Source organism: Pseudomyrmex gracilis, unplaced genomic scaffold (assembly GCF_002006095.1).
Source record: "Pseudomyrmex gracilis isolate BER0280 unplaced genomic scaffold, ASM200609v1 scaffold_591, whole genome shotgun sequence".
Lineage (NCBI taxonomy): Eukaryota > Metazoa > Arthropoda > Insecta > Hymenoptera > Formicidae > Pseudomyrmex > Pseudomyrmex gracilis.
In genome coordinates this window covers 1-12,126 of record NW_018021175.1, presented here as the reverse complement: position 1 = coordinate 12,126, position 12,126 = coordinate 1, and the positions used below count along the sequence as shown (strand labels likewise).

The window sequence follows — 12,126 nt, the reverse complement described above, 5'->3', positions numbered from 1 at the left end:
TTTATTTTTATACGTTTCGCGTAAGCTTTCGAAACGCTCTACCACAAGGATTGTTCGGCGATGCTTTTCCGAAACTTTTCAATTCCCGAGAAACAAATCTGCTTTCTTCCGAAGATTTTTCCCACTTCTTCCATCAATCGTCAACATTAAATACGAAACATATCTTCGATACTTTTAATCTATCTGTCAAAATATTTATTTTAATAGAGCACGCATTATTTATTTCTCTCCCAAATCTCTTATCGTCCTAGTTACCTTATATTTTGGCGACGTGTATCAGCACACGCAACCGATTTCTACAAATTTGTTTGAGAAATATTTCGTGAAGAGATGCAAAAAATTTTAACTACGATTTTGACAACGCGATCTCGTTACTTTAATTCTAGTACTTAGTACTTTCGTATATAGGACCGAGAAGATTCCGAGAACATCGGTGTAAATTCGGAGGAAAAAGGGTATTCTGCATTTTATATAAGATGCGTTGAATAGAAACGCTTCCGGGATTTTAACATCGACCGGCTTATAGCGGGCTTACGGCGCTATAAAGAGCACGGTCGTTTCCTTTCCTTTTATCACAATAGTGGCAATAAATCCCGCGTTGTTTTTTTAAGCCAATCGGTGAGCGTTCTTTCTTTCGTTGCGAACCGGAACAGAGTTGACGATATACTATATAACACGTCCCCGAGAACGATATCGCAGCGTCTTACTCGTCTACGCGCGTTTGTTGTTACACTTCTTCTCGTTCTCGCAGATTAGAGAGCCGTTATCGCCGTTATTTCCTGTTTGTTTATCTCTTAACTGACGCCCAAGCTAGACTCGTCGTCCCATTTGGTTTTCATGGATCGTAAACTCTCGTTGCCGCAGTTATAATATGCGACACCAGCTGCGCGTTAATCGCTGTAGCTATTAGAAAATAAAACGCGCACTATTAGAATACGTAACTCGTTATTTTGCGTTAGTTCTTCGCAAATGCGTAAAAGCGATAAATACGTCGAACGCTCGTTTGTGTGATAAAAGTTTTAAATAAAATTAAAGAAAATATAAACTCTCTTGAAATTACATTAGGGAAAAAGAAAAACCTGTTAGGAAATGAATATGTTCCCGATGGAATATTGTTTCTGAAATTTCGCCCAAGTAATTTTACTTCTATTTCAACTAAAATCTCAAGTGTTAATGACGACGACGGGCAGCGAACATCTTTATTATATTAGAAAATTACTTGGGATGGCGCGCGGGAAATTCGTCTGTGTAGCATAAAGGAAGAGTCTCGATCGGCTGGGACAGAAACAGGACGTTGGAATATTGGAGGGTGCGAAGGCAGTAGGCAATTATCGAGCGCTGTCATTGTAATTGCATCGACGGCCGGGAATCGAGATTAGATTCGGCGTTCGGGAACCGCCAGCTTCCTCTCTCCTTCGTCTCGTTCTTCCTTCCTCTCTTCTATCCTTTCTCTCTCTCTCTCTCTCTCTCTTTTCTACGGTCTAGATTACGCCAATTGCTAGGTCGCCGGCGAATATTAATTATCATTCGACTGTAGAGCCGTGCAGCGCTTTCCGTTACGCCGCGCGAGTTATCGCGTCCACATGCCGCTCGATAAGCCTCGGCCGATTTCGCGCTCGGATTTCTATGCAAATGGTGCACACGCGAAACGCTCGCGTGAGTGCTATGGTAAATTTCGACCACTTCGAACTCAGATTTTTATGCGAACATAACATCCGATTTTACGTTTTTCACAAAATGTAAATATTTTTGCACATCTTTACGCAACGTTTCGATTTGCCGCGTGAGTTATTGATTATTCGCAAAGGTTTTAATGCCTTCGTTGTTTTTTGTTTTTTATTTCGTTGCGTGTGTTGAATTATTGCCGTTACGAGAAGTGCATTTTTATCACTTCAGCTATACAGTTACTCGTCGATTTGTCTAAATGTCATTTTGCTTGGACGATCGATAACGTAAATTTTGGTATGTGTGTGCGCGTGTGTGTAGTTGCGTGCATAATATCACGAAAATTGAGCGCACCGGTTGCTGCGCCCGCATATGTTGCGCAAGGAAGAAGAACACGCGATGTTTAGCTCGCGAATGCAATTTTGTCCCGTCAATCTGATTTTCGATTGCTGCAAAATTAACGAGCGATTTGCCTCACCTGCTACAATGTATCTCTCATTTGCGTAAAGAAGAAAATAAAAACTGCGCGCGCGAACACAATAAAACCGAAGTTTGTTTGCGCGCGGTGCGCGCACCAGGCGCGTTTATCATTGACAATTTATCGTTTTGCCACGGCAATTTGATCTCGTAAAATATTTCCACTAACAATAGTTTTCCTGTACTGCGATTTAAGCATTTTTTAATTGAATTTTCCATTTTGTTTTGTTGTGTTTTTTTGGTTTTGAAATATGTACGAAAAGTACGGATTGTCTTGCATTATTACACACTACGGATCTATTATTGTGTTATTTAAAGTTTTTAAGTTTTTAGATTTTTTGTAATTTTTACTTGTATTTATTATTACACGTATTATATTGATTCTACATTTTTGCACGTATTTATATATTTTTACCGACTATTTGTACGAAACAACAATTGATTGCACATTGTGTTTGATTTCTTATATTGCATCTCTTTCTCGTTAAATTTGATGCATTTCCATCAAAACGTGAAATTAAAGAGATTAAATAGCGAACAATAATAATTACACATTTTACTACACATCTGACAGAAGTATTTTATCGCATACTTTGTTACTAATTCGATTCGAATTATGAGTTGAGCCAACAAAGAATGAAAATAAAAATCTATGATTTTGCGAAAAAGTAATAAAACTATACAATTGTGTCGATATATAATATCGATCGTGTACATGTAATATCGGAAAAGCTTCAATTTTCCGGAAACGAATCGGAGGAACCGTGTGATGCAAAATCAACTGGTACGCGAGGAGGAACGTTTTAGATTTCCCTTCCTGTGCGCTTCTCTTCCATTGCCAATCACACAAAGTAAAATAATGCCCGTATATCAGCAGGAATCAATAGTCTCTCGACGAATTGCAAACGCATTTTATTTGACGTGTACAGAATTTTATTTGATAGAAATGCTCGTTGAAAATGCGAAAGACTCCGGTTTGCTAAAAAAAATATACGCACACCGACCAATAAATACTTTTGATAGATTAATTAAAATAGCGGTAACCAATGAAACTTTGAAAAAATAATTGTGTAATTGCGAAGCAAATCGTTCTTTTTTTTTTTGGTTCTAATTTCAAGTGGATATGTTTTTTATTTTTTGACTTAATCCAAGCGACTATATATTTAATTTTTCGCGAGCACAAACATTTATTTTTTGAGTTTCAATTGTATTTGTTTTTTGATACTTTTTTCACACTTGATGACCTAACATACTTTCAAATGTGTAAAAGTTTTTATCATCAAGTATGAAACTTGACAAACAGAACATAAACTCGTTGCAGTTTTTGACAAAGAAAAATTTATTTTTAATCCAAGCGCCCATATTATCGATACACTTTTGCTATTTCAACGGTCTGTCTATGCTGCTGAAATAGAAGCCTATTCTCAAAAGGCACTTTCGAAAGTCTGTTGGGAATTGAAGAATTTTCCCACCAAGAAGTTGTCCAAATTCCTGAAGAAGCGGTAGTCAACAGATGCAAGATCTGGTGGGTGGCGGAGAATTTCCAACTTTGCCGGTCATTTGTGTAGCGTGCGGTCAAGCGCTGTCTTGCAAAGGGACTGGTCAATCGATCGATTGACCAATCTCGGCTGTTTAACGGCAAGTTGCTGTATTATATCGTCCAGTTGCTTGCAATAAACCTCAGTTGTTATCGATGTCGAGGCTTCATAAAGATATGGTAGATGACACCTGAGCTGAACCACCAAACAGTCGCCATGAACTTCTTTTGTCAAATATTTGGTTTCGCGTGACGTCTCGGTGATTGAATATTTCCAACCATTCGTGTGAACGCTTACATAGAGGATTTGCTTTTCATTACATTCAATTAAAAAATCATACGTTTTTGTGACAAGAAAGCAAGGAAAGGCAAGTCTCCAAACGTTGTTTCTTCTGTGCAGTCAATTCGTGCGAAACTCATTTAATTTCTTTACTTTATCGATTTGAGCCAAATGAGCCAATAAACACTGAATATCAAACACTGATGCCATATCACGCGTACTTTGAGATAGATCGGATTCTACTACGGCTCTCACGTAGGTGATCATTATCCACCTTCGACTTTTCCACGTGGTGAGGTTGACATTTCTATCCTTGAATTTTTTGAACTAATTGCTCACCGTGACTTTGGTAGTAGATCTTTCACCAAACACAGCATTGACATTACGGACTGTCTCTGACACTGTGGCTCCACACAGTGAAATTCATATTCATAAATCACACGAACTTCCAACTTTTCTATAGTTTAACTATTCTATAGTGTAAAAAATAATATTCTATAGTGTAAAAAAAGGAGTCGTTCACTAAATCTAATAAAGATATTTTAACAAACACATATGACTTATGAAGAACAAAGATGCACCTTTCAAACCACCTTTCCTGATATAACGCCAAACGAGAGATGAAATGTTTAAAGTTTTGAAGTTTGTCAAGATTTATATTTAATAACCCATATCTTGAAAATACGCGAAAGAAAACTTCTTGCACAGTCGTTAATTAATATAATCTGCCGGTAATATCACCGTGTGTAATTAACGAATATAATGCTCAAACGATGAATTTATCTCCTTTTTATAGCGGCTAGTCTTTTTACGGACGTCGTCTCGATACAAATTGTCCGATATCGACCACGCGCTTCGCTACGTTATTTCTTTCACGGAGGATCGGTCGTTCTGAAAGGCGACCAGATGAATTCGCGCGCGGATGCAGCGAACGAAATCAGCTTTTCCTTTCGTTTTTTTTTTGTTTTTTGGTTTTTTTTGCATTAGAGTGCTCGCGTATTCGCGCTAATAAGCAATGCCGGCTTTAATCGCATTGAGTGTCACCGTTGATTTATTCATAAGTCTGGAATAATTTTCCTGGAAAAAACCAAGATTTCCTCGCTGTAAATTTATACTCGAATTTTCGCGTTACATAATATTGTATAGTATTATTAGCGTCACGAAGATCTATATTTGGAAATAGTTATTTATTAACATTTTAATTATAAAACATCTATATTGATATGTTGCGCATATTGTATATATATATTTTATATTTTATATTTTTCTCTAACGAAAATCTCTTAGGCGCTCCCGAAGGCAAACTATGGGGAAATATACCGGGTGGATCGCCACCGGAGCGACCGCCAGCGCCAACTACGACGACAACGACAACAACAACCTACAGACCCTGGAGAACGAGGCCCACCAGGCCCAATCATTATCCGGACGACGGCAGACAGCCAAATCGTTATCCACTGAAACCCGACTATCGACCTCACAAACCTCATCGACATCACACAACGTGGTCAACGACGACGACGACGACGACGACGACAATGAGACCCACACCGAGGATCAGGCATCGGTGGACTCCGTCACAGAGGGACATCATTCCCGACAAATGCGACACCAGCTACGATGCCATCAGCATCATCCGTAGGGAAGTCTTTGTCTTCAAAGGACGGGTAAGCGGAAATCGATTATATTTCGAGGAAAGAAACTCCAATAGTACATAAAATTTTTATTAATATAAAAGTTGTGCGGTTTTTAAAGAAATTTTCTTTCTGGCTTGCAGTTTTTCTGGCGAATAGGCGATCAAGGTATCTACGAAGGATATCCGGTGGAAGTCAATAGGCTGTTCCCCGATCTGCCGTCGGGCATCGACCATATCGATGCTGTGTACGAACGACCAGATAAGAAGATTGTGTTCTTCATTGGTCGTCAATATTATGTTTTCAATGCCAATAAATTAGAGGCGGGTTACCCGAAGCCACTGACAACTCTGGGATTGCCGGCCTCTCTGGAGAAGATCGACGGCGCCATGGTGTGGGGTCACAACGGCAGAACTTACTTCTTCAGCGGTTCCATGTACTGGAGGTAAGACCGTAATTCCTTCAATTTTCCCGCGCCAAATTTGTTTAATTATATCTTTGGCTAAAATTGAATTTGTATTTCAACTGTTTAATTCTTTTTTCTTTTGCAGGTTCGACGAATCTGTTAATTATGTGGAACTCGATTATCCCAGAGACATGAGCATGTTTGCTGGCGTCGGGAATGACATCGACGCCGTTTTCCAATGGAAAAATGGTATGGCACTTCGTAACATCAAAAATATTTGTTTAAAGAATATTTTTTTATATTTTTCAAAATATTTTTTATAGTGTATATAAAAATTCTTAATAAATTATTCTCTTTGTATTAAATACTGTATTTAACTTTTTTGGTTTGCAGGTAAAACGTACTTCTTTAAAGGAAAGGGTTTCTGGGAGTTTGACGATCTCAGGATGAGGGTAGCGCACGAGAAACAGAAGCTCTCGGCACCAGTTTGGATGGGTTGTCCGCCGCCAGAAGTTGAAACTAATGATATCGAAACTAACCTGCCTAGGAAGTCGAGAATCATCTCGGCTTCTGCCGCTGCGGCTGCGGGAAAACTTGTACCGATACTTGCGTTGGTTGCCGCAAGTCTTATCGCAAGAATAATGTGCGTAAAGAAACAGAATATTATTTATTTTGCATTTAGATTTTTCGAAATATAGAGAAAACATCTTGTAAAACATATAAGATTTTACGTGTGATTTTTTTTATATAATTAAAATTTTTCTTATTAATTATTTTACAGTATTTTATAAGATTTTAAATTATGTATTTAAAGGTAGCTAAGCTACGCTATCACAGTTTTTTTTATCTTTTCAGATTACCACTGTAACGTGTGTGGCTTTTCAAGCTGACATTGCGCGACGGAGAACATTTTGTACGTACCTTACGAGGTGATTTCGCACGCGAAACGCGAATGTTGAAAAAATCAATTGGATTGTTGAGAAGGGAATATTCAACAAGTCGATGAACACTGGAGAAAGAGAACGAAAAGCTGTTTGCGTCTCTATCGAAGCATGACAAGGACAGCACGCATTCATATTCGAATTGACTTCCATGTCGATTCTTCCGATGGAAAAATTGCAATTACAGTTTGAGGAGAATAATATCGATCTAAGTTACGCATTTCCTATTTTTCTCTTTCTCTGCTCTACTTTTACCTCTCAAACTACAAAAATGTATTAAAATAAAAGTTAAACAAAAATATATACACATATAAAACGTCATCTTTTCTTGCGAGAAAATGTGTTACTTAGATCCGTATTATCGACGCAGCATTTCTCAAAAAATATTTTTGTACACTGTCGTTTTACATGACTGCATTTATGTATAAAATAATTAACTTAAAATGTAATTTATATTGTATAATGAACGAATCTTCGAAAGTTCGAAGGAGGAAGAGAGATCCTTTTTCAGGAATTTTGCAGACAATCTCTCAAATTATAAAATTATCACTGCCAAAAGCTCCATCCAGTAGTTTATTATATATATTTTTACAACAATTTTGAAATTGATATACAGAGATTTTTAATCCTTTCAAAGAACCAACATACAACTCACCATCGACGCGAGAAGAACTTCGTAATTGTCTTTCTGTAAATCAAACGATTATCATTCGGAATCAAGTCGACAATCTTCAATAAGCGGTAAGATAAAATCGATTCCGATTTTTATATAGAGAGTACGTAATTTTATATAAATATGTTAATTATATATTAATATATATATCCTCCTTCACACACATAATTTAGAAGAAAAGGACACCAGCAAAACGCAAGTGTCGCCAGTTTTATAAACTGTGATATTTATATACCGCGCGCGATCAGAAAAGAAGTAGCTAGTAATGTCAAAGAAATAGCGCAAATGAATTTAAAATGCCGAATGTGATGTATTTAGTTTTGAAGTCCTTGCATAAATTTTGCAAACGTTCAAAATTAATTCGCGAAATCTCCGAGTTTTCTCGATCGCAAACGTTTTTTAAGTTGCGCGTGATTAAAGCTCCTCGGAAAATATCTTGCGATCTTATGACAGCACAAACGAGGAAACATCGACGAAGTTCCGTGGTTTTTGTTTAAAAATAAACAAACATTTCTGTACAAACGCACGTAGAATCAATACATTTTGTATACACATTGTAAAATATATCGGACAGTTTTCTTTTTGTTTAACACAAAGCTGTATCAGCAACATTGACTCGAAAGCTTTTGCAGCGTGTTACACGCTAGTATGATTTTTTTTATCGAGTCAAAAGAAAACCGTCCGGTATATTTTACGGAGTAAACTCTATTGATTCCGCGTGCGTTTATACAAATTCTGTTATTCTTTTATTTTCACAAAACGTACGCAAAACTTTGACGATTTTTTTGTAAAAGTCAAGATAATCGCGAGCTATCGAGAAACTTTAATCGAGAGACACTTATTTATTTTCACTATACATATATATAGACAAAAAATATATTTTACATACAATAAAACAATTGATTTATTATAGCTAAATGTCTACAAAGAAATGACCAACATTCTCTTTGATTAATTTTGAAATACGCTTGCAAAATGCATTTAAGTGGTTTTGACAAAATACATGTTATTATATATACATAGTATGATTATGTCGTGCGTGTCGCAGAATGCATTATGTGTCCGTGAAGCGCGCAGCAAAGTTAAACACGAATAATATACATAATATTATATTTCTGTTATTAACGAGACAACTCGACGGTTTTGTTTTTTCTATTTTCCGGTTTTTCCGGCTGCGTATATCTGTTACAGAGTAAAGAAAACCGCATCAGGATATGTACGTCTCGCTCGTTCGTCCGGTCGAAAGGACAGGGCGAGAATTTCTCTTTTGTTTGTATCGAACTTAAGGGGAAATTAGCGTGTAATATGCTGCTGATTATATGCTATACAACATATTTTATCGCAACATCGTGCTTTATATATATATGTATATATGGAAAAATAAAGAATGATTTTACCCACCCCACGTTATTCTTCTTCTCCTGAATTTTCTGTCAAATCAATTTTAAGATGTGTAAGTGTAATTATGTTAAATTAAATAAAACAGCTTATAAAGTTAGAGAATTATATTTTATTTTATTACAATAAAAGATAATTATATTTTATTTTGATTTATTTATATTGTATTATTTCTTTTTTTTCTTACTCTTCTATCGTAGTTGTTCTATTTTTTATCAACTATAAATTATTAATCTTTTGTAATTATATTTTATATATATAAAATGTACTACTTTATAAATTTCAAAATTTGTGTATATAAGATAGAGAGAGAGAGAGAGAAAGAGAAAGAGAGAATGTGTGTGAGAAAGAAGTGAAAGCGTAGTTAGTGAAAATAATTGTCTTTTTCTAACTAACGGAAGAAAGCAGAATTATTCTCCCAGTCCTTTTTTGTACTATAGATATTACGTGTACATAGATTTCATAATTCCAGTTTCTTTCGTTAAAGAGACAAAAAATTCGAAACTTCGTATATTTACATTTGTCTATATATTTCTGTTGTTTATTTTATATATTTATTAACAAAAGCATGTATACATTTTTTTTGTGGTGGTGGGTCAACTTGAAGATATGTTCAACAGAATTTTTCTTTTTACATCATGTTTAAACATCACATTCTCTCGGTAACTGGACAGGTAAAATTACGATTATCTCATTTGTTCCTCTTGGTGCAATTGATTTATCCCAGGTTGAGCAAAGGATACGACGATCATGATGCTTTAAAATATGGACTTGAAACTCGCCGTTCGTATAGATAGCACCTATAGATCTCTAATTAACAATGTGTAGTTTATATAATAATACAATCTACATGTATTTATCTCCTCGTGGTGGAAAAAGATAAAATCCTCAATTAATATGATCCGAAGAAAACTCATATAGATAAACATTTTTTTAGGTAACAAATACAGAAAGTCTTTATCACATAATTCATATACGACCCAATACATCCGAAGGATCTTAGGCTCTTATCGATCCTGTGAAACAAGCGCGAATTGTGGCGTATATTTTTAATATTATTAAGCGTACGTTCGAATCACACCAATGCGCGTCTTTGCAGATCTCAGTAAGTCATTCTCATCGTGATGGAGCCTCATCGATAATCGCGATATCGTCGACGAGACTCGCACGAGGAGTATGACCTCGGTCGCTGCTAGGGACACGGATCCGGCGGGTCCCAGGGGCTCAGAGCTCGTAAAGTGGATCGCACGATCGTGTCAACCTCGGCCATCGCGCCCATTCCGGTATCTCCGCACATCAGCGTCTTCGATATACAATGCACTTCTTTGTAGCCCCAGGATTTGAGCAGTGATACCTGCAGAAATCATTTTTATTACGAGTAGCAAAATAAGTCTGGATTGTAAACGACAAGCGATTTTCTTACTTGTGGCATGGTGATCGGATGTTCCCACATCCTAGTGTTCATAGCAGGACAGAACAAAAGCGGCTTTGTAGGATCCCAAGCGCGTGCCACACACGTGAGGATATTGTCGCATATGCCGCTGGCGATTTTGCCCAGAGTATTGGCATCCAGCGGCGCTATCACAAATATGTCCGCCCACTTTACCAAATCTATGTGCAACACGGGATCACCTCGATCTTGCCAGGCAGCCCATTCAACTGTATCCGACAGGACTTGAACGTCGGGTGACAGCTGAGCGTCCTTCAAAAAGTGCTTAGCCCGCTCTGTTACCACTACTCTCACCTCTAGATCATTCTGTCGCAGTGTCTCCACGAGCTTAGGCAGCTTGATCGTGGCCACACTGCCGGTACAACCGACCAATACTCTTCTCCTCAAGCTACTCGCCATTTTCTTCACTCTTATTATCTTTTGCTACAGTAATATGCCAGTCTGTGCGTGCGACTTGATAAAAGGTTTGGTCAACAACGTGATAATTGTCAGAATTCTATCTATGTAATATCTTTATTAGGCCACTTGGATTGTGTGCCACACAATCATGCGTAACAAGCTATCAGGGGATGCCTTTAACATTAAAGCTTAAGCGGCTCGACTTATCAATGTCAAGCGATAGTTCAATTCTCTTGTAACTTATATAATTATAATTTTCTTTAGTTTCTTAAATTGTCGCTCAGAGAGAAGCTCAGAGTCCTTATCACACCTGATTGGCAGTGTGGTTTCGAACACCAACTTCGATATATCGCACTCCTTGAGTGTTCTTTTAATTTTTATATATATACATCGAACAACAGTTCCGAGAACACTGATTTTGTCGAGGATTACGCAGCAGGTACCGAGAAGCGATAACGAGAAGCGATTGATTTCGGAAACAACTACCGATGACGACGGGAACGAAGATGTCTGTCCCTTCTCTCTCTCTCTCTCTCTCTCTCTCTTAAAGACGATCTCAGCGTTATGTCTCTTTGATCGTATCGGCGTAACCGAGATTGGACCATTCCTCGCGCGACATCAGATTGTTATCCATCCGACAGGCGAAATACTCCTTGGCGACGTCGCGGCACATCGTATTCTGATTGCGATTCTCGACTAGGCAGCGCATGTACTTGATCATACTGCTCTTGCAACGGGCTTCATGATCGAGCGGAAAACTGCCGCGCTCCGGCGGCGTCGGCGTGAACAGCTTCTGCGAGAACGTGTACGAGGACATACTACGCCGTAATCACTTCCCTGACGCGCGAGTCATACAAGCAGCGGATGGAAACACCCGCGGAACGGGAGAACCGACGACGCCTTCTCACTCCTCCGACGGCAACGCGAGAACCGCCATCTTGCTGACTTCGCGCGTGCGTGTCATTCTGCTCTGATCGCGAATGTCGGTTTCACGCGTATGATGCGCGCATCGGAGCTACTACAGTACACGTCACGCGTGCTGTAGGTAGGTTAGGTAATACTCGCACGGTACAATCCACATGCGGCATCCACGGATTGGCTTTCAGCCTGTTCTACAATAAGTCGTATGTCGCTGTCGGATGACGCTAGTCGTTTGTCGACAGTCGGTGATCGGTAGTTATTGCGACAATCGTTCTACAACATTGTCGCAGTCGGATAGGAAAAGAACTTTTTTTCCACTCATCAACTATGAAGAGTCTTTAGAAT

General features: G+C 38.1%; 3 protein-coding genes across 3 annotated transcripts in view; 1 reads left to right on the top strand and 2 right to left on the bottom strand.

The window, feature by feature from the left end:
• LOC109861127 (matrix metalloproteinase-2-like) overlaps positions 1-9,013 on the top strand; it is a 53,392-nt gene extending 44,379 nt beyond the window's left edge. Inside the window, exons 5-9 of the mRNA XM_020440643.1 lie at positions 5,247-5,626; positions 5,737-6,038; positions 6,145-6,248; positions 6,393-6,642; positions 6,855-9,013. Of these exons, the coding sequence (XP_020296232.1) occupies positions 5,247-5,626; positions 5,737-6,038; positions 6,145-6,248; positions 6,393-6,642; positions 6,855-6,867 (1,049 nt within the window). The 3' untranslated portion in view covers positions 6,868-9,013. The remainder of the gene's footprint in view (positions 1-5,246; positions 5,627-5,736; positions 6,039-6,144; positions 6,249-6,392; positions 6,643-6,854) is intronic.
• A 283-nt stretch (positions 9,014-9,296) lies between these two features.
• Positions 9,297-10,882, bottom strand: LOC109861125 (phosphopantothenoylcysteine decarboxylase). Its single transcript, XM_020440641.1, has 2 exons — positions 10,435-10,882; positions 9,297-10,365 (listed from the first exon to the last, which is right to left on the bottom strand). Exons 1-2 carry the CDS (start codon positions 10,858-10,860, stop codon positions 10,204-10,206), a joined length of 588 nt encoding a protein of 195 aa, XP_020296230.1. The 5' UTR covers positions 10,861-10,882; the 3' UTR covers positions 9,297-10,203.
• Positions 10,883-11,403: 521 nt separating this feature from the next.
• On the bottom strand, positions 11,404-12,120 carry LOC109861126 (cytochrome c oxidase assembly protein COX19). Its single transcript, XM_020440642.1, has one exon. It carries the CDS (start codon positions 11,675-11,677, stop codon positions 11,423-11,425), a length of 255 nt encoding a protein of 84 aa, XP_020296231.1. The 5' UTR covers positions 11,678-12,120; the 3' UTR covers positions 11,404-11,422.
• Positions 12,121-12,126: the final 6 nt, after the last annotated feature.